At 38.6% G+C, this 24,910-nt stretch overlaps 1 protein-coding gene across 2 annotated transcripts in view; it reads right to left on the bottom strand.

Moving 5' to 3' along the window:
- Positions 1-24,910, bottom strand: part of LOC149573038 (putative serine/threonine-protein kinase PBL8) — a 46,604-nt gene that overhangs the window by 3,356 nt on the left and 18,338 nt on the right. For both annotated transcript variants that reach the window (XM_089814207.1, XM_089814208.1), the window contains exons 2-4: positions 2,812-3,140; positions 2,452-2,587; positions 2,137-2,273 (exon numbers count right to left, since the gene is read on the bottom strand). In XM_089814207.1, the coding sequence (XP_089670333.1) occupies positions 2,137-2,273; positions 2,452-2,587; positions 2,812-3,140 (602 nt within the window). The remainder of the gene's footprint in view (positions 1-2,136; positions 2,274-2,451; positions 2,588-2,811; positions 3,141-24,910) is intronic.

The following is a 24,910-nucleotide window of genomic DNA, read 5'->3' as shown; positions in this document are numbered from 1 at the left end:
GAGAGGAAAGATTCATGCTCAAGCTATCAACCCGCAAATTCATATTGCAATCAAGCGGAAATTCAGGAAAGCACAAAGGATCCAACTACATGAGGACGTATTCAAGGAGAATCAAGAAAGATCAAGTTCACGGGTTAACGAAGATGCAAGTGGTTCAAGTCTACTCCATGAGGAAATTTCGAAGGATGGAGAAAATCTCAAATGTTGAGAAATTTTTCAATTTTTATAAACACCTTCTACAAGCCAAGACTCCAAGCACATGATAAGGATGATGAGATGGCAATTGTTTGTCTCCTCCAATTAGAAATTTTCAGTTTCAAGCACAGTCAATCACAACATGCCAAGTGTTCTATTTTCTCATTGGTTGGAAAAATCATTATAATTTTCTTATTGGCCATGAATTGGTGCCTTCACGTAATTGATTGTTTGGCAACCTTAATTTGGGTTTGTGGGAAGAAATCTCAGCCCTTGATCTTGAATTGATCTTGGCCCTCCATTGTAATTGAATTACTATAAAAGGCCAAGGCCTTCTCATTTGTAATTCACTAGGTGAGACTAGGAGATTAGATTAGCTTAGAGATTGGAGGTAGTAAAGAGCTAGGAGATTAGAATAGGATAGCTAAGGGAGGGACTTGTTGAGGAATCATTGCTATTGTGATGCCAAATTTGCTCTACTTTTCATTGTTGTACCTTGCATGGTGAATTGTTGTGATTAAGTTTGCATTATTGTATGGTAATCCATATTTGCTCACTCAATTTAGGATTTCATTTCAAGTTGTTTAAAGGTAGTTTAGTTGGATGGAAGTCATTGTGGATGTTCACTTGTTTGACTCGAACAAATCCGAGCCACTAGCCTCATGTTGGTGATAAGAGTGCCTTGAGTGGTAAGTCGATGTTTGAATGCACTTTACTTCAATTGATATCCAACCTATAGTTTTCATCCATTAATGGGATTGAAGAGGGTAGATATTGATTTGAAAACCATTTGAGCATATCCTTAGAAGCTTGCACTAGGTGGGTGGAGTTAGTAGCGAGATTACACCTAATAGAGTCCAAGTCATCCATGATACCTTGCATTCACAGTAAGAAGTAGAGGTAAAAGTAGTAGTAGAAGCTTAAGTCTAAGTTGAAGTGGAGAATGGGAAAGTTACAACCTACATTTTCATTGCACATTTTGGAGCCAAATCTTTAGAAGTGAAAGAGTTGATGTCCATTGAATGAATAGCATAAGTCCCTTTGTGATAACCAACATATCACATCATAAAACCGAGTGAAGTCCACGATTAAGCAGGAACCTTGAAGTCATTTCATGATCTTAGTTTTCAAGCTTAGCATGAGAGGTGATCTTATATCAAGAGAGGGTTGAGTGTTTGGTGTTTCTCCTTGAAATATTAAGTATTAGATTCTGCATGTTGTAGTGGAACAAAACTCACATCAACAAATAAATGCTCTAAACTTGGCTTTGAATTAATCTTGACTATTCATCTCAATCGATCTTGACTGTTGATTCTACTTGGGTTTTCTATAAAATCAAGACTCCCCTCCTCATTTCTTATGTGCAATCAGAGAGTATCGTTATGATGTTTCTACTATTGAGCTATTGTGCATCAATCAATCAATCAATTTAGCCTAGAATTGCATATCATATCACAGCTTAGAATCATGTTTATTTTCAATATCATGCATTGATTAGCTTACTTTGTTTATTGTTTCATCTCTTATTTGCATCACAAAATACCAAAAAAAATACATTAATATGCATTTCATTCAAAACCCTTGTATCATTGTTGTCTATAGTCATTGAAGGCTTGAAAAATCTGAGAGCGTCATACTCACGTTCAATAGGAGGCAATAGATCTATTTTTGTAGTTTTCATATGCTGTTTCATTTGATTATTTGATTAACCTAACGATGCATGCAAGGATCTATTGAGTGTTTTGGATTGCAGCTTGCAGGATCAAATTTCACACACAATATGCTCCAAAAAGATTTATAAGAAAATAGTTTGTCAGCCAAATCAGCAAACATCAAACATTCAGATTATATTTTACCAAGAATTTAAACCCACATGTTAAAATGACATTTCTAAAACCAATTTAAAATATAGCTCAATTTTGGGTTTATAAAGGCACTAACCGAGTCCAATAAAATATTGGAAGTCTTGAAGTCGCGATAGATAACTTGCCTTTCCAGTCCATGAAGAAAAGCAAGTCCTTTAGCAGCTCCAAGTGCAATCTTCATTCTTACTGACCAAGGTATCGCAATGCATACTTCTGTAAGAATCAAATCAACGTGAAATATTACCATTAATGTCTTTATAGACACTATTTGATACATGGCTCTCAAAGCTTGCAAAGTTAAGACCCAAAAAAGCCATGCTCGTTAATTATTCCGTTATTCTGCTAGCTCAAACAGATACTAGAAATCTCAAATAGAAGAGCAAAGAAATACTTCGGAATAGATGGTTTTCCAGACTGCCACGTGACATATACTCATAGACCAGACACCTGTGTTCATCCTCGCAGCAGTAGCCTATAAGTTTAACCAAGTGTGGGTAGCTTAACTGCCCCAGAAAGATGACTTCTGCCTGACAGATGCAAAAAATAAGCATCAGATGAAATTGGTTTCTATTCATTGAGTATCAGTTATTATCATTCTCGTCTACACTCCAGAATCTTATCATCTTATATATTTTAATCTATCAATAACTCATCTTGAACCACTATTCTAGTAGAATTTCATGTTCCCACCCACAACCTTAAATTGTATAGTTGAAAAGAATTGACAATGGAAAAAGGACTAATTAGTTACCAGCCATTCTCTATGCCCCTGGAGACCCTCTTGATTGAGAACCTTAACTGCCACAGATAGAGCTTTGAGACCTGGTCTGACATTCTCATCTATGTGCCCTTTGTAGACGATGCCAAATCCTCCCTGACCAAGCACATGGTCGGAACGAAAATTTTTTGTAGAGAGCTTTAATTCATTGTATGTAAATACAAGTACATTTGAACCAGAATTCTGCCTCAGGTCTTCTACGCCCCTAGGAGTTTGAGGAATGCTTCCTCCGTTGCTAGTTTCTGATGCAATTGAAGTACTCCTCCTCACTTTTTGTGGTGACTGTGGCTGAATTGCAAAATCTGCTACATTGTAGAACCCAATATCATCAGACCCACAATATCATAACTCATAGAAAATCTGTGTGGAAGAAAATCAAAAGCTTATAGGGATTGTGAATTACATGATATATATCAAAAATAGCTATCATATTAGCTGCGGGAATCTGAACAATCTATCTACAATATACTTCATAAAAGTCGCAAACCAAAGGCACACTCCTTGAACTATAGAAAAGACTAGCAATCCAAGGATTAAATTTAAGGAGGCCCTGTGCAGTAATCAACTGAGAAATAGATGAGATCTCAGAACTAGTTATAGTAAATTAGAAGTTTCAACTGCACAACCATTTTTACTTTATTGAGTTGAAACACACGGTTTACACAGAACACAAACAAGTAATGAGCTGGAAACTTCAAATTTTATCACGGGATCTGTCATCAAACTTTTCCCACTGAAAGCCAACCTTTACCACTGATGGGGATAAGTAATAAAAAGAGTAAGAAATAATGCCAAACAAACATTAAATAGAAACAATTTTTTCAGACTTAAATCACAAGTTAATAAGTTATTAGGTTAGACTTTATAATAGGGTCATGAAGGAGAGCAATGAAAAACTCAGTCAACTTTCCTGCTTATGGGCTAGTTAAAGAGAGTTGGATCTAAAGCTACGAAGAAAAATCCTCACAAAAGTCATGTCAGTTTAAATTTTGATAAGATTTCCACATAGCTACCTGTTGATGTTGAGATAAGAATCAGGGGGGCGGGAAATATTTTCATATCAGGGGATAGGAGCAGATGAATAAGGTTCACCTATGTTATATATAAATAGAGCCACCAAATGATGTGAGCATGAATGGGGGATGTGGTCCATGTACCTATACTGAGATCTTCTGGCAATAATGGTTTCAATAGCCAAAAGGCAATCCCTGCCTGGCTAGTTCTGGGAAATCCTTTGGGATCCAACTCAAGAGATGGTATTAGTGCCCATTATACTCCAATGCAACCATACATAATAAAGCAGAAGTTAAAGCACTCAAGACAATTTTAAAGTGGCCCCTGAGAGAGGCTATTTTGAACATACCGTTGAAGGTAGCTCAAGGTTCTAATAGATTGAGTCGGAAAAAATACATGTATTGATTGAAAACTTTCTGCTCTCAAAGAGAAGACAAAGGATCTTAAATCCAAGTTAGAATCTATAATATTTTTGCCACTGCTAGAAAGTGGATAAACCAAGAGATAGATTGGTTTGGCAATGTGTGAGTTGGTACCCCCTCACCAATCAACAAGTATCAAAATCCTTAGGTTAGACAGCTTTCTTTGGCAAGTTTTAATCATTTGGAGGTCATCAATTTTGAATTTATGAATGGCAGTTAAGAAATAATCATATAGGGATAAATATCTATGGCATCAAATGAGAGATGATTATCTCTTAATTATTGTATTATCCACAAAGAATATGGCCAAATGTGTTATTGATTATAGTAAGATTGTCCCTGATCCCATCACCATTGAGTTTTGAACAGGGATATATTTATGAGCTCAAAGAGCAGTCAAATTCAATGTCCCTGGCTATCCTTTCTCATTTAGAATTTGTTTTTCAATATGCAATTGAATACCCACTATTCCAAAATGCTACAGTTGTCAGCTAACTTCTTCGTTGTTTTGGATAAATAAAGATGTAGCACCAGTAACAGATCAGGGAAAATAATTAGCACCACCTTCCGAACCTAAGAACAAAGTGGTGCCATCAGTAAGAAGCATAGCAGCAATCACAAAGCACTGTCACATATATTGTATACGATATGTTGATAGTAAATTTTTCTTAGTTTTTAACACATGTCCAGTACTGTAATTTTTGGAGCTTACAAATATGAAGGTTATAGGATATGCCATGTTGAGAGATATGAACATAACTCGAAGGAATATATCAGATGCTGCTAGATGATAAAGTTGTCAGGAAAATTGGTTACAAAGGTTTGTGGTAGAACAGTAATGTGGTGGCCCAAATAGTAATATGCCAGTAAGGGGACAAGGGCATCTTCATTCCTGAACCAAGTTAGGCTCCATGATGTTCTCTGTTAGACTCAACAAAAAAGGCATTCCCATATTTACTATTTCTCGCACCTCTAGTATGTGAATGTGCATAAATGTGTTATTATTATTGAGTGTATTAATCTGTAGTGGCGACAACAGAGTTCTAACAAGTAACAAGTATTGACTAGTACAAGATTAGTATACTTGAAGATAAATGACAATATGAGATGCATTGTGTTAATAATTGTATTTCTTACAGTTTTGGATAAATCCCAAGGCTTCATGGATCGTACGTACTTGAGGAGAGAACCCAAATGTCAGCATAGGAATTCTTAAGGTAGACTTCCAGCCAAGATCTAAGGCACTTTCAGATTGGGAAATGCAGCTGAAGCTGCCATCAAAGACATTAATTGCATTGTTGATATGCCTAATAATTATTCATACATTGTCTAGACCTCAAAAAATTAAGGTTGATATTAATCAAAAAGAGATCATTTGATAAGGGAGACAGGTGCTAGGCAATCTCTGGCAGCCCCAAAAATTCATGTACAACATGCAAGACTTGCAATGCTGCTTGCTAAGTAGAAAGCCAGCAGATTACATTTGACAGGTCCCTACATCTGAATGGTGAGGAGTCACAAGATGAAGCATGATTCCATTGCCCAAGCTTTGCCAGTAACTGTAAGAAATTCAACAAGTCCAGCCTAATTTCTTTGCCTGATTTAGTGGGAAACTTCTAGGTCTCTGCAACTCATCGGCTTTGGATCCTGCAAGTTTTATGCTTCCGAAGTCCATTTGCCTGATGATAGGATTTTCGGCCAGTCACTGCCAGGGCATTGGTGTTTCTGATTCCTACTGATAACTTTTCCTTAGCTTCTGTACCAGAGACAACTGATAATAACAGTGTTTCTCAGAAATTCTGGGAAAGGTAACATAGAAATGTGGGGATGCAGTTTTGGGATGGCAAAAAAATTGTTTCTGGGAAGTGTGGGTGAGGATGGGGGAATGCATGGCAGGAAGATAGCATCTAAATCATGGTTGAAAAACATTGCAAGTACTCACCTGACTCGCAAGTAATTGCAAGCTACTATCAGCTATGAGCAACTTGCAGTCTTACGTGGGGACAAGCAAGTAGAAAAGCTCACAATGAGTAAACTGTAATATCTCATAATTTGCCAAATTATTTTTCACATTTTCCATGATTGTTTTTTGTCATCAATGTGTGCTTGGGGCTGAACCTTTGGCCTATGGGTAGCAGCATAATAGACAGGATTACAGAATGGGTTGCAGGCCTAATGTTAAATGCAGTTATGTGCACTCAATTGCAGATCTGTTTAAGATATTTAATTTTTTTTTCCCTCATTAAAGCTATGTCTGGGTCCTGCAGCTGCAATAATCTGTTTCATTGTTCATCCTTTTATACATTGTTAAAAGCCTTGAACTTTGACTGAAACTTGAAAGGGAACATTTTAAGGTTTTTAATCAAAGATTCAGATTTATTTTTATTTCTGACAATTGTCAGATGAATTGTTTTATTTTGTTTACTTATAACTTCTATGTAAAGCCTCGGTTATTGATTAATTTTTGGTTTCTGTTACTTCCCTTTTGTTAGGGTTTTTTTTTTGTTTCTGTTATTTCCCTTTTCCTACGGTATTAATTAAGTTTTTGTTTCTGCTACTTCCCTTTTTCTAGGGTTGATTTCCCTTTTTCCAACAGGGATATGGCATCTGCAAATAGGAGAATTGATGACAAATCTTGGGGCCCTCTCTAGAAACATGAGACAGTTACCTTGCTGGGATGTTGTGTCATCTACAAAAGCTGCTCCAAAAGCCTGAGAAGGAGATGATGTCATGTCCTCAATATACCTTAGTTACCGGTGTGTCTGGGAAATTGCCAGGTGCGGATGCTGGTTTTTTTGGGCGCACTAGTGCTTTTGGGTGCTGCACTAGTGCGCCCAGGGCATACTAAAATAATAACATTAAAATTTTAGTAACTGTTCAAATTCAAACCTCTGTAAGCACTGCATACACTTGCATGTGTCCAACAGGCTGGTTCATTTGGATGATTTTATCTATTAATATGGATAGTATGCTTTATAAGAAAACTCAAACCATGGTTGCAACTTATAAAAAGGAATGTCTGTATGAACATTCAGTTACAACCCAAACTAATCCAACAGGCTGGTTCATTTGGATGATTTTATCTATTAATATGGATCGTATGCTTTATAAGAAAACTCAAACCATGGTTGCAACTTATAAAAAGGAATGTCTGTATGAACATTCAGTTACAACCCAAACTAATTATTAGCAAATGTATGAATGTTTTAAGCATTTTTATAATTATTATTGAAGGCTTAAACAGAGAAATAGATCAAATTTGCCTTAACTAGGATTCTTCTCAGCAGTAATTGAACCCCCAAATCTGAACCATTCTAGAGCCGGAACTGGCAACTACATATTTTTTTTATGAAGGCTTAGACAGAAAAAAGATCAAATTATCATTAAATAGAATTCTCCTCAGCAATAATTTACTATGCAATACAAATTTCGTGCAATAGCAACATAGAGGTTATCATTGCTGAATTATCATGCTATGGAATGGTTTATTTTTGTATATTTCTTGCATTCTTTGCATATATAAATCTCTCTCTCTCTCTCTCTCTCTCTCTCTCTCTCTCTCTACACACACACACACACACACACACACACACATGCATCCACGCATCAGAATCCCACACCCGCATCAGCATCAGAACCAGAATCGGTAACTTTAAAATATACAATAGATTGTAGGCCGTACCTCACAACGTACACATTGAAATAAGATGGCATTGATTCCATAAAAAATAGTCAGTTAAGATTATACAAAAGAATACCAGTTGGCAATACATAAAAGCATTTAAATGAAGTTAAATTAAGAAAATCATTGGCAGTGATTACTTAAGGAATCAGAATGAAATTAAAATATGAAGGATCAATACAAGTGATCAATTATGAATGGTTGCAACTCTTTCAAAGAGCAGCGATTATGAAAAGTTGTGACCCCCTAAATAACAAGATATAAAGGGGAGATCATTTCTTGGGAAAGAGATATCAAGAAAGGATTAATGAAGGAAGCAATCAATCAATTTGAAAAAAAATGATTATTCTCACAAGGCAGCCATGAAGGGCTGCAACTCAATACTTGTGAAGGGTGGTGACCTCTTCAAGAAATGGATATAAAGGGCAGACCATTGAGAGAATCATTCAATAAATAATCAATTCATAAATGAAACAAGTAATCAATCAACGACTCATTACTTGTGAAGGGTGGTGACCTCTTTAAGAAATGGATATAAAGGGCAGATCATTCCATTGAGAGAATCATTCAATAAATAATAAATTCATAAATGAAACATTCAAACAAGTAACCAATCAATGAGGAATAGAATAGTAAATTTATTTTTTGTTTCAAAGAGTAGTGATAGTGTGAATAAGGCTGTGACTCTTCAATAAAGAGAATATATATTTAGTCAAGCAAACAATCACTCAGAAAACATCAAGGAAACAATTAACAAATCAGCATCAATCATTAATTCATCTTGGGATCCAGAAAACAAACAATTCAGCAATCAAGAAAATCACAATCATTCAGGCATCAAATCATTCAAATATCAATTTTTCAAACGTCAAATCATTCAAATATCAACTCATTCTAACCTCAAATCATTCAAACATCAATCATCTAGAAGCAATTAAAATAAATTCAGATCATTGATTGAAGAATTAATTCAGATTATAAAAATATTAAATAGACATATACAGCAGAATATAGTCTGTTATAGGCATCTGAGAATAAACTTGTTAATTCATAAAGAAGCACTTAGTTAGCAATAATCTAGCAAATTCCTTGACAAATCAGTTAAGAATTTTGGGAAGAGTCTTGTTAATGGGAAGGACGAAATCTCTTCCATGTTTATGAGGAAGGAAATGACAGCCACCCTTTCATGCTCTTGAAAAAATGAACAGGAGTTGAAAGGATGGCCAGCCCCCATGCTCTTGGACTTGATCAAGGAGGGCAGAAAGCCTTGAAGGTGTTCTGAGAAATGGAAGGGAGGCCCATGTAATGTCCTTTTTTCTGGTTATATGGACATTATGTGAATTTGCGGAACTTCTTCAATTAGACAATGAAAATGCAATGGAAATGCAAATATATGAATTACTACAATTATGAATGCAGCAACTGTAAAATAATTAACTATCACATATATATAACTGGTAGTTACAAATGCTTCAACGACGAAGTGTGAATCCAATTACAATGGATAGTATGTATGACTGGTAATTCTAAATGCCCTTCCGCAATCAGGAATACAGTTGTAACACAATGGTTGTTTCTGATATAACAATGTATATTATGCACAATACCCTGTATGGCTGTGTCTGATATGCTGTGATCTACAAGATAGACAATGATCTCAAGCAGAGATATGCTGTCTCTGATATTCTGATTTCATATATACAATGGTTTCTGTTATAGGAGCCATTTCTAATTAATCTCGTTATATATTGTAATGCCCCGCCCCGAGATCCTTGGAACAAGGATAAATAAAAACCACGATTTTTTTTTTTTAAAACAAGTATGGATGCACACGACAATCAACATACAAGGATCACAAAGATCGCAATGGAAGACTTAACCAACAATCCTGACAACCAACGAATCTCCAAGCACCACTACCAACTGACGCACTCAAACTAAAGGACGAAAACCAAAGGCGACAACAGAACATAAAATCTTCGATCTGTCGAAGTCTAGAAATACAAGCAATCCTAAACAATACTCAAAACACCAAAATGCATTCCCTGAAAAACAGCATAGATGCCCCCTGTTTTCCACGCGAGGAAGGACAACCATAGTCTCACGCAAGGAAGTGCACCATGTTGTAATCACCCAAAAATAGTCATCTGGACTATGAGCCCCCTTTCTAGCATTTTTGCTTTATTTATCCATTGGTTATCTATGATCAAATCCTCAAAAATCTATTTATCTGATTATAATCTATGGTGTGACCACTTTATCCCAAGTCTCTTATTTAATTAAAATAACATGCTCCATTTTAATTAAATAAAAATCCCCACTTCCCACTTATCCTAAGTGTGCACACATAAAGCATTTTCCTATTTTGGAAATAAATGAAAAGGCATTTTTGTCTACACATGAATGCACAATTTTCTATGTGAGAGGAATCTTCTATTTTTAAAATAACTTTAATTCTCCTCCACACATTTCAAACTCTCTCAAAAGTCAATCATTAATTGCAATTGGTTGAGATGCTTGTGCACATGGATCACTCAAGATGCATTCTCCTCCTTTGATTATGCCTCTTTTGCCTCTTAATCTCTACCATCCATCTTTCTTTAAAAGGAAGGGTTCTCTCCTCATTCAAAGATCTTAGTCTCTCATGCTATTGTTATGCTGCAGGTTTTCTTGGTGATTTTGGAGACGTGGAGCATTTTTGCATTTTAGCTTAGCTCTCATTCTACTTAGATTATGGCATACTTTTTAGCTTGGTTTCATTTATGCTTTAGCTTAGTTCTCTTTGTTAGCTTGCATTTCATTTAGAATTGCTTGCATTTGCATTGCATTTTATTCTAGATTCTTGGATATTGGCACTCTTGCCTCTACTCTTTGAATCTCTCGTTGTATGGTGCACCGTGCAAGGGTTGCATAATTTGGTTCATTTGAGAGTCACCATCTCATAGCCTTTGCACGTCATAGATAGAGAGCTATAAGCCGGCTCTTAAGACTCCCTCTTCCATGGGTTTTGTCAAGAATAATTGGTTTATAGAAGTGTGACACTTTTATGCACACATTTTTAGCACCCACCATGGGGCGCCAAAAATATACACTCAAAAGGTGTCACACTCTAAACCCTTCTATCCAAATGATTCCATGAGTTCGGAATGCTTGGATGTCGTCTTAGAGCTCCCTATCCATGGAGTACAAGAAGGTACGATTCAAGTATGAAGACTCTCAGTTGAGCCTTAGAGACACACTTCTTGCTAGTAAACCATGCAATGGGGGCTCTTTGAGACAAGAGCAAGGATGTAGGTGTCTACAATGAGAACTCTCAAAAATGTAATGCAAATGGAGACTAAGCTAGAATGAATATGCAAAATGCAGCTATGTTAACAAGAATGGAAGTATTACAATCCAAACTAGTTGTGCTATGTGATCTTAGATTATTACAAAAAGAACTAAACTACCATGCAAGATGCTTCTAAACTAGTACGCAATGGTGATGAGAGAATGAGATAAGGCATGAGAAGTTCTCCACAAAGCTCCAAGGAAACCTATTAGAAAACTTGCAGCATAACAATATTCAAATAAGGATGGATCCTTTGAGAGGGAAAGATCTCACTTTTAAAGTCGTACGGACGGTAGAGATTAAGATGAAGATGGTGGATGATCAATGGTGGAATTCGAAAAGAGGAGTGATCCATGTGCACACACAAATCAACCAATAGACAAAAGTCACAAAGCCTTTTCTTTTAATTTGAAAATTAGAAAAAAGACTTTATATGTGCACTTTAAGTGGGTTAGAAGAATGGGGTATTTTATTTAATTAAAAGGGGACATGTTCTTTTAATCAAATAATGAACTTAGGATAGCATAGTCAAACTATAGGTTATAATCAAATTAATTGATTATTAGCAATTTGGTCTACGTAAATGATTAATTAAATTAGCCAAAATGTTGAGAAGGGAGCTAATAATCTAGATGACCATTTTTAAGTGATTACATTTGCCCCTCTTTGACTAATGTGTGATGGATCTGGGAACACATTACGTCAAAGAAAACAGAAGCCAATTAGGCAGCGATAGATATAGATATCTGATTCTGAAGAACGAAAAGTAGGAAGAGATAGCACATCCTGAATGTACAGCCTGATAGCAGTAGTACTGAACATTAGGAGAAAAACGATGTCAGAATTTAAGAAGAATGCTAACGCCTAGTGAAGCAGATAGATCAAGAGCAAATGAAAAGATCAAACATAGGCTCCTAGGAAATAGATAGTTGCAGCAAGCGATGATAGAGTATTTCTGACATGTCCATGAAAGATAAAGAAGAGAGCTCTCTCAACATGAAAAATGCAAAGCTAAGCTGGAATGAACCCTAGAATGCAAACTCATATGAAAAGTGGTTTACCTGTAAGAAATGCACAACATTTAGACTCCTATTTCATCATTGAGCATTTATTTAAGGACATCATGAGATCATACAACATCACTAGTATAACTATGAAGATATGAATATGATCGATATTAGATAGGTATGTGGAAATCCAATCTAAGCATCAAGGACATGTAAGTCAGGATAACTACGTGATTAAATTCCCTACGTTTAGCATAGCAAGATTACACCTATATCAAAGCATAAGTGCCAAGATAACCCCTGAGTGTAGTCTTGCAAAACAGTCAAGGATGATACATTTATAAGTCAAAGTGTCAAATAGGACAAGCATGAATGCTTAAAACACTATAGACAAATAAAGTATACCCACAAGCAAAAATCAAGAAAACATGCCCCATGCCACCAGTGTTCTAGTCAATGACATCCTTGAAAGACTATTAGGGAAGGAACATACAGTAAAGAAATCGTCATAGACAGCACACAAAGTAGATAAAGATCATCATAGCTCAATCATTCAAATGTTTAAGTGCGTGTGTGTAAGTCACTTGGCCAATTCTTCAAGACTTGATTTTGATAGTGAGAAATATCGCAACATTGGAGACCATAGGTAAACTTATTAGAAAAGTGTCGAAAAACACTTGATGTCATGTTGGGGGTAGTGTTGAGAAACACTGTTTTGTGAGTTGTCAAAGAAACCCTAATGCACAAGAATACTGTTATGAGGTTCTCACACCATCGCCCCAAAATTTTGGGGACCCCCCTTTTAATCCTTGGCAAATTTTTTTGAAATTGTCCAAAAAAATTTGATTTGATTTTTGAAAACTTTAAGCCTTGGACACCTTCAGGGCCGGAAGGGAGAGGGTTAGACTCATTTTCACCCAGTTTTAAGATTGATTTTCCAAAATGACCAATTTCATCCTTAGGCTGGACAAAAATTTCAAAAAGCAACACTTGGCAAGATAAAATTGTAAATTTTGTACTTAGACGATTCGTTTGAAAATTTGGATGTAATTGTATAAATTTAAATAATTTTCAAAAAGTTTTCCTTGTTAGATTTGAATTTTTTGGAAAATCTTGAATTTCTTTGGTGAGAAAAAAATTTCTTTTGTGAAGATGAAATCAAATTGCAAAATCGATTTTAGACTCTAGAGACAATTTTATTTTTGTCAAAAAATGTAATGTCCCCAACAAAAAAAAAGTGTATTTAATTAATCTGTGTAATGGGCCAATTATTTTTTAATTTATCTCGGACCCATATTTATTTTGTCTTAGTAGATTGTGTCGTCGCCAGTTATCTTTGTACACCCTTAGAATGTTTCTCGACGGGTATTTAAGCACGGCTATAGGTTGTCTGTAAGTATGCTTTTTTGGATTATATCTCTCTGTACTGCGGATTCCTGTTGGAGTTCGGCATTGTTCACCATTTCAGAAGTGAAAGACCTTCCCTATTTGGCTTGCACAGTTTCGATGGGAATCAGCCCTCACCCTATTCCATCGGTGTTCAACTAATCGGTATCTGGCAAATCGGAGTGCTCATATTATTTACAAATTTGTATCAATCTGGCAGATTTTCTTCCATAATCATTCAGGTATAATTTAGAGATTAGTGCTATATTATTAATATTCTGTGTTTTATACATACCATTGTGTTTCCTGTATGGCTTCCCTCATTTAATCACCATATACGGCATTCTCTACTTCAATTGCTACAACGTACGGTATTCCCTCTGAATCCATATCATTTGTTGTACGGTTGATTATCGTACAGTCACTAAGACTCCAGTACGGCATTTTAAATCACCATTCGGCCTTCATTTCATACTATACGGGCTCCTCCTTGGTTCCACCGTACGGGTAGCCTGTGTCTATTGTACGGCCTTATCAACTCCTCCCACCATATGGAGTTTGTTCCCCCCCTCACCGTACACTTTCCTTGATCACCGTACGGGCATTACTCCTTCACCATACGACCATCAGTTATCCTCCCGTACAACCTTCAGGCTCTCACCTTCTTGATGCCCATCAACTTCTAACATTCCATACGGGACCTATACTACCTTCAGCACTGCACTCTCTTGGTTTGCAAGCTGTACGGCCTCTCTGAGGCATCGTCAGAGTCTTCCAGCACTCTGCTATGCATGACTAACATTTCAATGGTATCAGAGCCTTTGATCCTACCAGCCTGTGGACAGTGAATGAGAGTTTATAGTCCGAAGAGAAGGACACATTCTGTTGATCAAATGGCTGAAGAACAGGAATGGGATCCGCCAGGTGCTGAACTCGTTGCACTTCTAAGGGATCTTGCGCAGAACCAAGCACAGATCACTGATACGTAGCAGCTCATGGAAGAAACTCTCAAGAAGTTGGCGGAAAACAAAATATCTGGAGAACAGAATGGGCACATCGCGGACTCGGTGGCAGGCAGATCACACCCTCACTCAACACGCTCTCGATCGTCCATGCCGACTTCCCCACCACAGATAGAGACACATCGTAGAGAAAAACTTCCAACCTTCGAAGAGATAAGGGAAGATTGGAGGAATGCAAATCTTGAAGAGGACATTTCCTACAAGGATTACGCAAATCTAAGAATGAGATACGCAAGAGGCAGAAATAGAGGAGGATACTTTAACGATGATCTGAGGAGGAAATTGAGTAAAGTGAAACTATCTCCATTTGATGGTTCGAGCTCCATTTCAACACAAGCGTGGGTGACGAAAGCCGACACCTACTTTCAACTAAATCCTATGCCTGAAACAGAAGCGATCAAATTTGCCGCATTGCACTTGGAGGGCGTTGCACACGAATGGTGGCACCATGGCACTATCACACTTGGGCATGATCAAATAAAGACTTATGCAGAGTTCACGGAGAGATTAATTGAACGATTTGATGGAAAAGACCCCGAACTCAATTTCAAAGATCTGGCGCAACTGAGGCAAACAGGATCGGTAGATCAATTCATCACAAAATTTCAGAGACTTTCTGTGTTGGTCATAGACATCTCTGAATGAAGGCGGGTCGTGCTCTTTATGGACGGGCTAGCAGAACCACTGAAGAGTTGGGTGAAGGGATTCAATCCGTCAACCTTGTCGGAAGCAATCAATAAGGCACATAGCATGGCATCATCGTCAATATCATCCTCATCCTCTCGGAGTCACTCACATCCGAAACCGCCGACGTTTCCAAGGGACAAACCTCTGCCCAAGAAGCCGTCATTGGATGAAGCATCCCAACAAGAACTCCGAAGGAAGAAGTTGTGTTTCAATTGCAAGGGGCCTTGGGAACTTGGCCACCGATGCCTCGAGAAAGGAAAAATTCATTACATCGAGATAATGTCCGATGAAGCAGATGAACAGGAACAAGAGGCAATGTCAATGGAAGATATCCAACCTAGCAGTGACACCAACTTGGCCAACTTAAACCGTACGAAGAGGATTGCCGCCTTGGTACAGCGCGGTGGATCCATTGCTTTGGCTAGCAGTCTGAGGTGCACAGTTTTTCGTGTGCGAGTTACCCTTCAAGGACAGAGGGTCACAATGATGTTGGATAGCGAAGCTACATTGAATTTCATAAACTCCTTGGTAAAGCAAAGAAATCTTTCGACGGAGGCACACACAAGTTTTTAGGTCAAGGTTGCTGGAGGGACATTCCTGCCCTACACACACCTTGTTCCTTAGTTGAGCATCACGATGGCAAATCATACGGTGACGGAGGACTTTTTCATAGTGGACCTCGCCAACATGGAAGTCATTCTTGGCATACAGTGGATGGAGATGCTTGATGAGTAGAGTTTCAAGTGAATGGACTTCACTTTCGTGGTTGACGGGAAGAAGGTGGTCCTCCGAGGGATGGCAAATGAAGGACCAAGGGAAGTGTTCGCGCATCGGATGGAGGCAATACTGCAGCACGCTGACATTGCATGGACTACGCAATGCTTTATCTCGGCAGAACCTATAAAGGGGCACCGAACACATCCATAGGATAAAGAGCTTCAGGATATGTTAAGTAGGCATGAAAGGGTCTTCATGGATATTCTTCCTGGCATACCACTGCATCGAGGATTTGAACACATAATAGAGTTGGAATTAGGGGCGAAACCTGTCATAACCACACCGTACCACCACCCCAAGAAGTTTAAAGATGAGATTGAGCAGACGATTCAGGAGTTGCTTGAGAAGGGATGGATCCGTCCTAGTTCTAGCCCGTTTGCGTCATCCATGGTGTTGGTCAAGAAGGATGGAACGTTGCGCATGTGTGTGGACTATCGCACAGTGAACAAAAGGACAATAAAGAACAGGTAGCCCATCCCAAGGATAGATGAGCTACTGGATGAACTACATGGCGCGGTCTATTTTACAAAAATAGATCTCCGTTCCGGATGCCATCAGATCCGAATGAGGGAAGAGGATGTGGAGAAAATGGCCTTCCGCTGCCACTACGAACACAGAGTTCTTGGTCATGCCATTCGGTCTGACCAACGCACCTACTACATTTCAGTCATGCATGAACCGCATCTTTAACAAACAGTTGCGTAAGTATTTATTGGTATTCTTTGATGATCTCATTTATAGTAAGACGTGGGAAGAGCACCTGAAACATTTGAACGAGGTTCTAAGTATCATGGAAGAACAGTCCCTATTTGCCAAACAATCCAAATGTGAGTTCGGAATGACAGAGATATTGTACTTGGGGCATGTCGTCAGTCAATACAGGGTTCAAGTGCATCAGGAGAAGATTCAGGTTATCCTTGGCTGGCCTCCCCTGAAATCACTCACAGATCTGCAAGGGTTCTTCGGATTGTGCAATTACTATAGAAGATTTGTCAAAGGTTTTTCTCAACTCAGCGCACCTTTAACGGATCTGACGAAGAAAGGGGCTTTCCAGTGGGACAAAGAAGCACAACTCACATTTGATAAGCTAAAAGAGGCCATGAGCACTTGTCCGGTGTTGGCACTGCCCAACTTCACCCGACCGTTCATTTTGGAATGCGACGTGTCAGGGGAAGGCATTGGAGCGGTTTTGATGCAGGGCAGACACCCCATCGCCTATAAGAGCAGGAAGCTTACACTAGCCGAACGCTTGTATTCTATTTACGATAAAGAAATGTTGGCCATTGTTCACGCATTGACCAAGTTCCGACAATATCTAGTTAGTGCCAAGTTTGTTATCCGTACGGATCACAACAGTCTAAGATATCTCCTGGACCAATGGGACTTGAACGAACGACAACAAAAATGGGTAAGGTTCAGTCTTTTGAATTCGACATTGAATATGTAAAAGGGAAAAACAATGTAGTTGCAGATGCCTTGTCCCGAAAACCCACCATCTGCTCACTAGAACAGATCTCAGCCGACTGGAAGGCACAATTGTTGGTGGAATATTCCAAAAATATGTTTGCCTGTGAGATAATGGATGGTCACATCCACGATGATCGATATAGGGTGGTGAATGATATCATCTACTATAAGGATCGGATCTACCTAGTGCTAGAATCCAAGCTAAAGCAGAAGATCCTGAAGGAAGTGCACAACTCCCCCCTGGCTAGACATCCTGGCTTCCTTAAGACCTACAGAAGTATACAAGAGAGATTTTCATGGAAGGGACTGAAAAGGGACGTGTTGAAGCATGTCAGAGAATGCATTGTTTGCCAACAGAACAAATCTGAACACACTCTTCCTATCGGACTATTACAGCCTCTACCAATTCTTGAACATAAGTGGAAAAGTATATCAATGGACTTCATAACAGGTCTTCCCAAGGTGAACGGAAAGGACTGCATCTTCGTGGTAGTTGATCGATTGACAAAGTATGCTCACTTCTTCACCATCCCCTCGGACCTTCAGGCTGCACGTCACCGAACTGTTTTTCAGAGAAGTCTTTCGCCTGCACAGGTTACCCCGAAACATCGTCAACGACCGGGATGGACGATTCATCAGTATCTCCTGGACAAAACCATTTCGAATGGCAGGGACTGAATTATCACCTAGCATGAGCTACCACCCACAGACGGATGGCCAAACTGAAATTGTGAACAAATGGCTCGAAGGCTACCTACGGAACTACATCTCAGCACAACAACGCGCATGGGTGAAATGTATCCATCTCGGAGAGTACTGCTACAATACCACATATCACATGTCGATCGAGATGGCGCCATTCAAAGCTCTATACGGGCATGAACCACTCTCCTTCATCGATACAATTATGGACGACAGCCGCGCTCCAAGGGTGAAGGATTGGCTTCAATAGGAACACGACATTCTAAGGAGCTTGAAAGAAAACCTTCAACAGGCACAAACCCGACAAAAGGTGTACGCCGACAAACATCGAATTGAGAGGAGTTTTGAAGTGGGGGATCTGGTCTATCTCCAGCTTCAGCCCTACCGGCAATCCTCATTAAAGGGAACAGGGAAGGAGAAACTGAAGCCACGGTTTTATGGTCCCTACCGCATGATCCGTCGCATTGGTGAGGTAGCATACAAATTGGAGCTTCCGGAGGATAGCCGCAATCATAATATCTTCCATGTTTCCTGTCTGAAGAAGGCTATCAGGCAAAACATCATTGTCCCTACCGACTTGCCACCACTCAATGAAGGGAAACTCATTTTGGAACCTATTGAGATTCTCGAAGTGCGTGAAAAGGTCTTCCGAAACCGAACCGTCAAGGAGTACTTGGTATGTTGGCAACATCTACCGCTGGATGACGCAACGTGGGAAGGCTAACACATCCTCCAGCACCCGACACTGCACTTGCTTGGGGACAAGCAAATTTTGGGACGGGAGGATTGTAATGTCCCCGACAAAAAAAAAATGTATTTAATTAATCTGTGTAATGGGCCAATTATTTTTTAATTTATCTCGGACCCATATTTATTTTGTCTTAGTAGATTGTGTCGTCACCAGTTATCTTTGTACACCCTCAAAATGTTTCTCGACAGGTATTTAAGCACGGCTATAGGTTGTCTGTAAGTATGCTTTTTTGGATTATATCTCTCTGTACTGCGGATTCTTGTTGGAGTTCGGCATTGTTCGCCATTTCGGAAGTGAAAGACCTTCCCTACTTGGCTTGCATGGTTTCGGTGGGAATCAGCGCTCACCCTATTCCGTCGGTGTTCAACTAGTCAGTATCTAGCAAATCGGAGTACTTATATTATTTACAAATTTGTATCAATCTAGCAGATTTTCTTCCATAATCATTCGGGTATGATTTAGAGATCAGTGCTATATTATCAATATTCTGTGTTTTATACATACCATTGTGTTTCTTGTACGGCTTCCCTCATTTAATCACCATATACGTCATTCTCTACTTCAATTGTTGCAACATACAGTATCCCCTCTGCATCCATATCATTTGTTGTACAGTTGACTACCGTACAGTCACTAAGACTCCAGTACGGCATTTTAAATCACCATTCGGCCTTCATTTCATACTGTATGGGCTCCTCCTTGGTTCCACCATACGAGTAGCCTGTGTCTATTGTACGGCCTTATCAACCCCTCCCACCGTACGGAGTTTGTTCGCCCCCTCACCGTACACTTTCCTTGATCACCGTACGGGCATTACTCCTTCACCATACGGCCTTCAGGCTCTCACCTTCCTGACGCCCATCAACTTCTACCATTTCGTACAGGACCTATACTACCTTCAAAACTGCACTCTCTTAGTTTGCAAGCTGTACAGCCTCTCTAAGGCACCGTCAAAGTCTTCTAGCACTCTCCTGTGCGTGAGGAACATTTCAAAAAAAAAAATTTACTTGGCAAAATCGATTTGAATTAAATTGCAAAAATTTGGCTTCTAAATGGATTAAAATTGTCTTGAAATTTTTTTAAGCCTTTAATAAAATTGGTAATTGAATATAGAAAATGGCTTTTGGCTAGCCAAAATCCGATTTTGATGATATATTAATTGCTAAATCGTCATTAAAATGGAAACACTTAGCATCTCCAAGGCATTATTTACTTTCTTTTTGCAATTTTGGTCTAATTGGCAATTTAAAAAAGTAAATTTCATCTTGGCAAAGTTAATTTTGAGCTAAGCATTTAATTGGGGGCCATGCCTTGTGTTCTAATTAATTTATTTTTGCTCCCAAGGTCCCAGTTGGCCAGCTAGGGAGGATGAGCAAGTAGGGTATAAGAGGAAACTCTTTCCCCTCATTTCCTCATTCCTCACTCTTCTTGGGTGCTTACGCGATTTTTGGCTTAGAGCAGATTTTTCTTCTCCTTTAGGCAATTTTCCTAGGGCAGATTGGCATTATTGTTGGCAAAATTTTTCATGGTAGAGATCACTATGTTTGGCGATTTTCCATGATTGAGGGCAGATCTGCACTTTTCTTGCTTGGCGAATTTTGAGGGAGCCGAATTCTGTGGGAGCCGAAATTTGTGGAAGACAAAATTCTGATTTTTTTGAAAGGCTGTGTTTTTTCTCCTAGAGATTGGGCGATTTTATTTGGAGGAGGTTATTGTGATCAAAGGTCTCATTTTTTGGGCAAATGGTGGACAATTCCGAGAGCACCAAATTCTGATTTTTTCAGCTAGGGCCTCAAGATTTGCAAGGGATTTGAAATTCTCAAAGTCTGATCCTAAATTCCAAAAGAATGATCCAGCTATTGGTAGAGGTAACTTTAAATCATTTAGAGTTGAAAGGGGTCCTTAAGCTGATTTCTTTTTTTCGTTCTTGTCTAGATATTGTCTCCCTTGATTCTTCTTGCATTCATTGTCCACCACTTTACCATCTCGTAATAGGGCGACAAGATGGAGGATGGTAGTGCAAGCAAGAATCCTAAGGGAACAAATACTAAAAAAGACAAAGAGGATATGATGCCCAAAACAACTTTCTTCTCGAAAATGAGGCGAATAACTAAAGTCTAATACCAATGTCGGTATAGTAAACATGATACAAGTAAAGATTCCAAAAAAAAGACCCGACTATTGGTAAAGGTAATTTCAAATCATTTAAAGTTGAAAGGGGTCCTTAAGCTGATTTCTTTCTTTCGTTCTTGTCTAGATATTGTCTCCCTTGGTTCTTCATGCATTCATTATCCACCACTTCACCATCCTATCATAGGTTGACAAGATGGTAGATGTTAGTGCAAGCAAGAATCCTAAGGGAACAAACAGTATGAAAGACAAAGAGGATATGATGCCCAACACAACTTTCTTCTCGAAAATGAGGCGAATAACCGATACCAATGTCGGTACAGTAAATATGCTACAAATAAAGGACAGACTAAAGGAAGAACAATCCCCCTTGGCAAAGAGAAGATATAGAAGGTAGTTGCATTGCACAGCCCAAGCGTCGACACTTCCATTTCAACAATAATGAGCGAAGTTGGGATGGCGCTTGATTTTGAAGACATCAAAGAAGAGGATAGCAGTGAGACAAGACTCGGATCAAGACTGGATGAGTTAGGAAAGGTTGCTATCAAGAAGAAACATTTGAAACACCCTTGCCTCCCAATGCCTTTACAGGATTTGCAAAAGAATATGAGAAGGATCATGAGACGACACTATAGGCAGCAAGCAGCATGATAAAATTGGCTGAGCTCAAGATAAAGCATACACCTTGTCCTCCCATGGAAGAAGTCAACGAAAGGCTAGCTAGGTTCATTACCTTAGCTAAAATAATGAAAGAAAAAGGGAGAGTTATATTAGAAAATCATTCTGATTGGCCACCATTTTGGTGCCTTCTCATTGGTTGCCACTTTTCCACTTTTTTCATTGGTCCATTGACGAGGTGGCATCTTCTCATTGGCTGATGGGGTGGCAACCCTAATTAAGGTTCCTAGGATTCAATCTGGATTGTCGATTTTGCCTCTTTATCTCTACTATTGGTTGTAATTTTGGCCTCTATATAAGGCCATTTTGCTCTCATTTGTGGGGAGTTATGTTGGAGAATTGTTGCCAAAATACTATCAAAATTGTTCTTTATTCATTGTTGTGGCTTGCATGGTGGATATACACGATCATTTTGGTGTATTGCATAGTTCTTCTCATCTCTCAAATTAAAATAGGATTTCATTTCATGTTGTAGAGTAGAAGTAGATGGCGAATTGTATGGTGATGTTAGTGAATGTTTGATAAGGATCTACAACTAGGCCATTAGCATCTTAGCCGCTAGTTAGGAAGCCTTGTGTGGTAACTAGTTCTCTTTTCCTTTGAATCATTGCATCTATGGAGGTGGAGATGCTGGTAAGCTTTCATTAGATTCGATCCTCGTCCATTTGCTAATCTTTTCATTCATAGGAGTAGGAGTAGAATAGCGAGTAGTTGAATAGTCAAATTTCACTCTAAGAAAGTTGAAGGTAGAAGTCATTAGAAGCATTATTGCCTTCTTGCGCAATCAACATTATCTGGCGCTACATCCTCCACCATCACTGTCACCATCAACATCACTTGGCACTCATATAAAATCATCACCATCTCACCAAAAACCCAAGTCATCCTCGAATGAATAGCGTAAGGCCGCCTACATGATTACCAGCAAATCACATCGATAAACTGAGCGAGTATCCACAAGTGTAAGGAACATTGGAGTTATTCTCATATCCCGTGAGCATTAACTTTTCAAGAGAGGAATTGTGTGTTTGATACTCCGTATCAAATATTCAATTACTAATATGTTATGTAGTGGTACAAAAACTCACATCAACAAATACCTCAATAGGTTAAGAAGCAGTGCCCTCGAGACGAGGACAAGAAACAATCCCAAGCTAGAAAATGTGCAGCGAAATGGGTGATTGAGACTAATAGACATAGGTGCAAGGGTCTCAAGTAGCACCTGTTTCCAGGTTTTCACCACTTGACAGATTTTTTCAAGACTTTTTCAAATTTTTTGTTTTTTTTTTTTTTTAGGTGATGCATCAAAGTGCCTATTGCTAGGTTTTCACTAAGATGATCATTTTTTCAAGACATTTTCTGATTTTTAGGATTTTTTTGAGATCATAGATATGTACAAGATAGTTGCGCAGTGAACCTCTAAGCATAGAACTTCAAATGTAGGATGTTGATAGGCTCTGCAAGTTCTTTGCCTTCAAGAGTAGACAGTTGATAAGCACCAGACCCGAATACTACTATGATGCATGGGCCTAACCAGTTAGGTTCAAACTTTCCCTTTTGCTCTCTATGTTGCTGATTTTTGGGATTCTCTCTAAGCACAAGTTCACCGACTTGAAACTCACGTGGGTGAACTTTCTTGTTATACTGAGTATATGTAGTATCCCTGTCCAAATCTGATTGAAACTTGTTGTAGTTGCTTTTAGAAATTTCGTCAAACACTTGTACAACAGAGGGATATATGACTAAATTTTTATTTCAGTTTATTCTCAGGAATAAGGAAGATGACTTAAGATTATAGGATGACTGAAAAATGAACTTCTCTTCCACTTAGTCTACACCTAACATGAAATGTAATTCTTTTGTATTTTTCTAATGCAATATATGACATCTATTCAATGCAAATTAACACTCACAGCCAAGTGGCATTTCGTCATACAATTGGCATGCAAACATAAACACTAGAAACAATGTAATCAATTCAAACTTCAGCTCCAAAATCTCTAAATACAGTGGAATGCCAAGTCTTCTTGGCTTACAATAGATACTCAAGTATAATGCTAAATCTGATATGAAAGATCATCTACAGCAGCACCTAAATACACTTGATATACCAATGCAAACATCTGAAAATTATAAGAGGAACCTGATTATATGGAAGCGCTTGATGCTGAAGACGAAGATGCAATCAATGACTACTGAAAGGAGCTTCTTCTTAGCCCAAACTGCCCTCTCAAAGCTGGATAATAAATCAAATTACTGTAGTGTCACTATAGCGTCACTGTTCACAACTACCGTTCATGTCACCTTCAGCCTTACAAAAAAAAAAATCATGGGACCCCAACACTGCTGCAATATGATTGAAATTTGTATCAGAATTATTCCTCAAATCGTTTCCGCACAATTTTGGCCCTAGGCCACAAAATTTGGCACAATGAGAAGACTGAGTTATCTCCTCCACTAGCTGAAACCCTTCGGGGGGATCTTTCACCTCCTTAGTTATGCTATCAATGGGAATTTTCGTTCCCAAAGACAGTCTGTAGAAACCCTTGGCTCCACAAGTGCACAAGCAAATATCATTATCAAAATTGGATGATCAAATGAAAGACCCATAGGATCTATTTATTCACTTTTTAGAAACTTCCTCTAGAAGCCACTTCACTTTCTAGAGACATCCAAAATATTCTTATGAAGTCCATTTGCACTTTTTTTTAGAAAAAAGGTAACTTTATAAAAATAAAAGTGCAACTCAACTGCAAAATATAACATTTTAGCCCCATATAAAAAGTAATGATAAAATATAATAAAAATAATATCTCCAAGAGTATGGGCGAGGACCCTAGCTCGGTTGGCTAAACCTTCCCTGCTGCAGGGGGTTGGTCACGGGTTCTAGTCTCCCCCGTCCCCGTGGTACTGGTGGGCATGTCGCGCCAGCGCTACCGGTCACGTTAAAAAGTTTACCCAGCGCACTGTAGTTTATAGGGGGGGCCGTGCTGCACCCGATTCCTATAGTCTAATC

The sequence above is a fragment of the Cupressus sempervirens genome, chromosome 2 (genome assembly GCF_028749045.1).
Source record: "Cupressus sempervirens isolate cs-2001-9-10 chromosome 2, ASM2874904v1, whole genome shotgun sequence".
NCBI lineage: Eukaryota > Viridiplantae > Streptophyta > Pinopsida > Cupressales > Cupressaceae > Cupressus > Cupressus sempervirens.
Note: the sequence above shows the minus strand (reverse complement) of the source record. Positions and strands in the feature narration are given on the sequence as shown.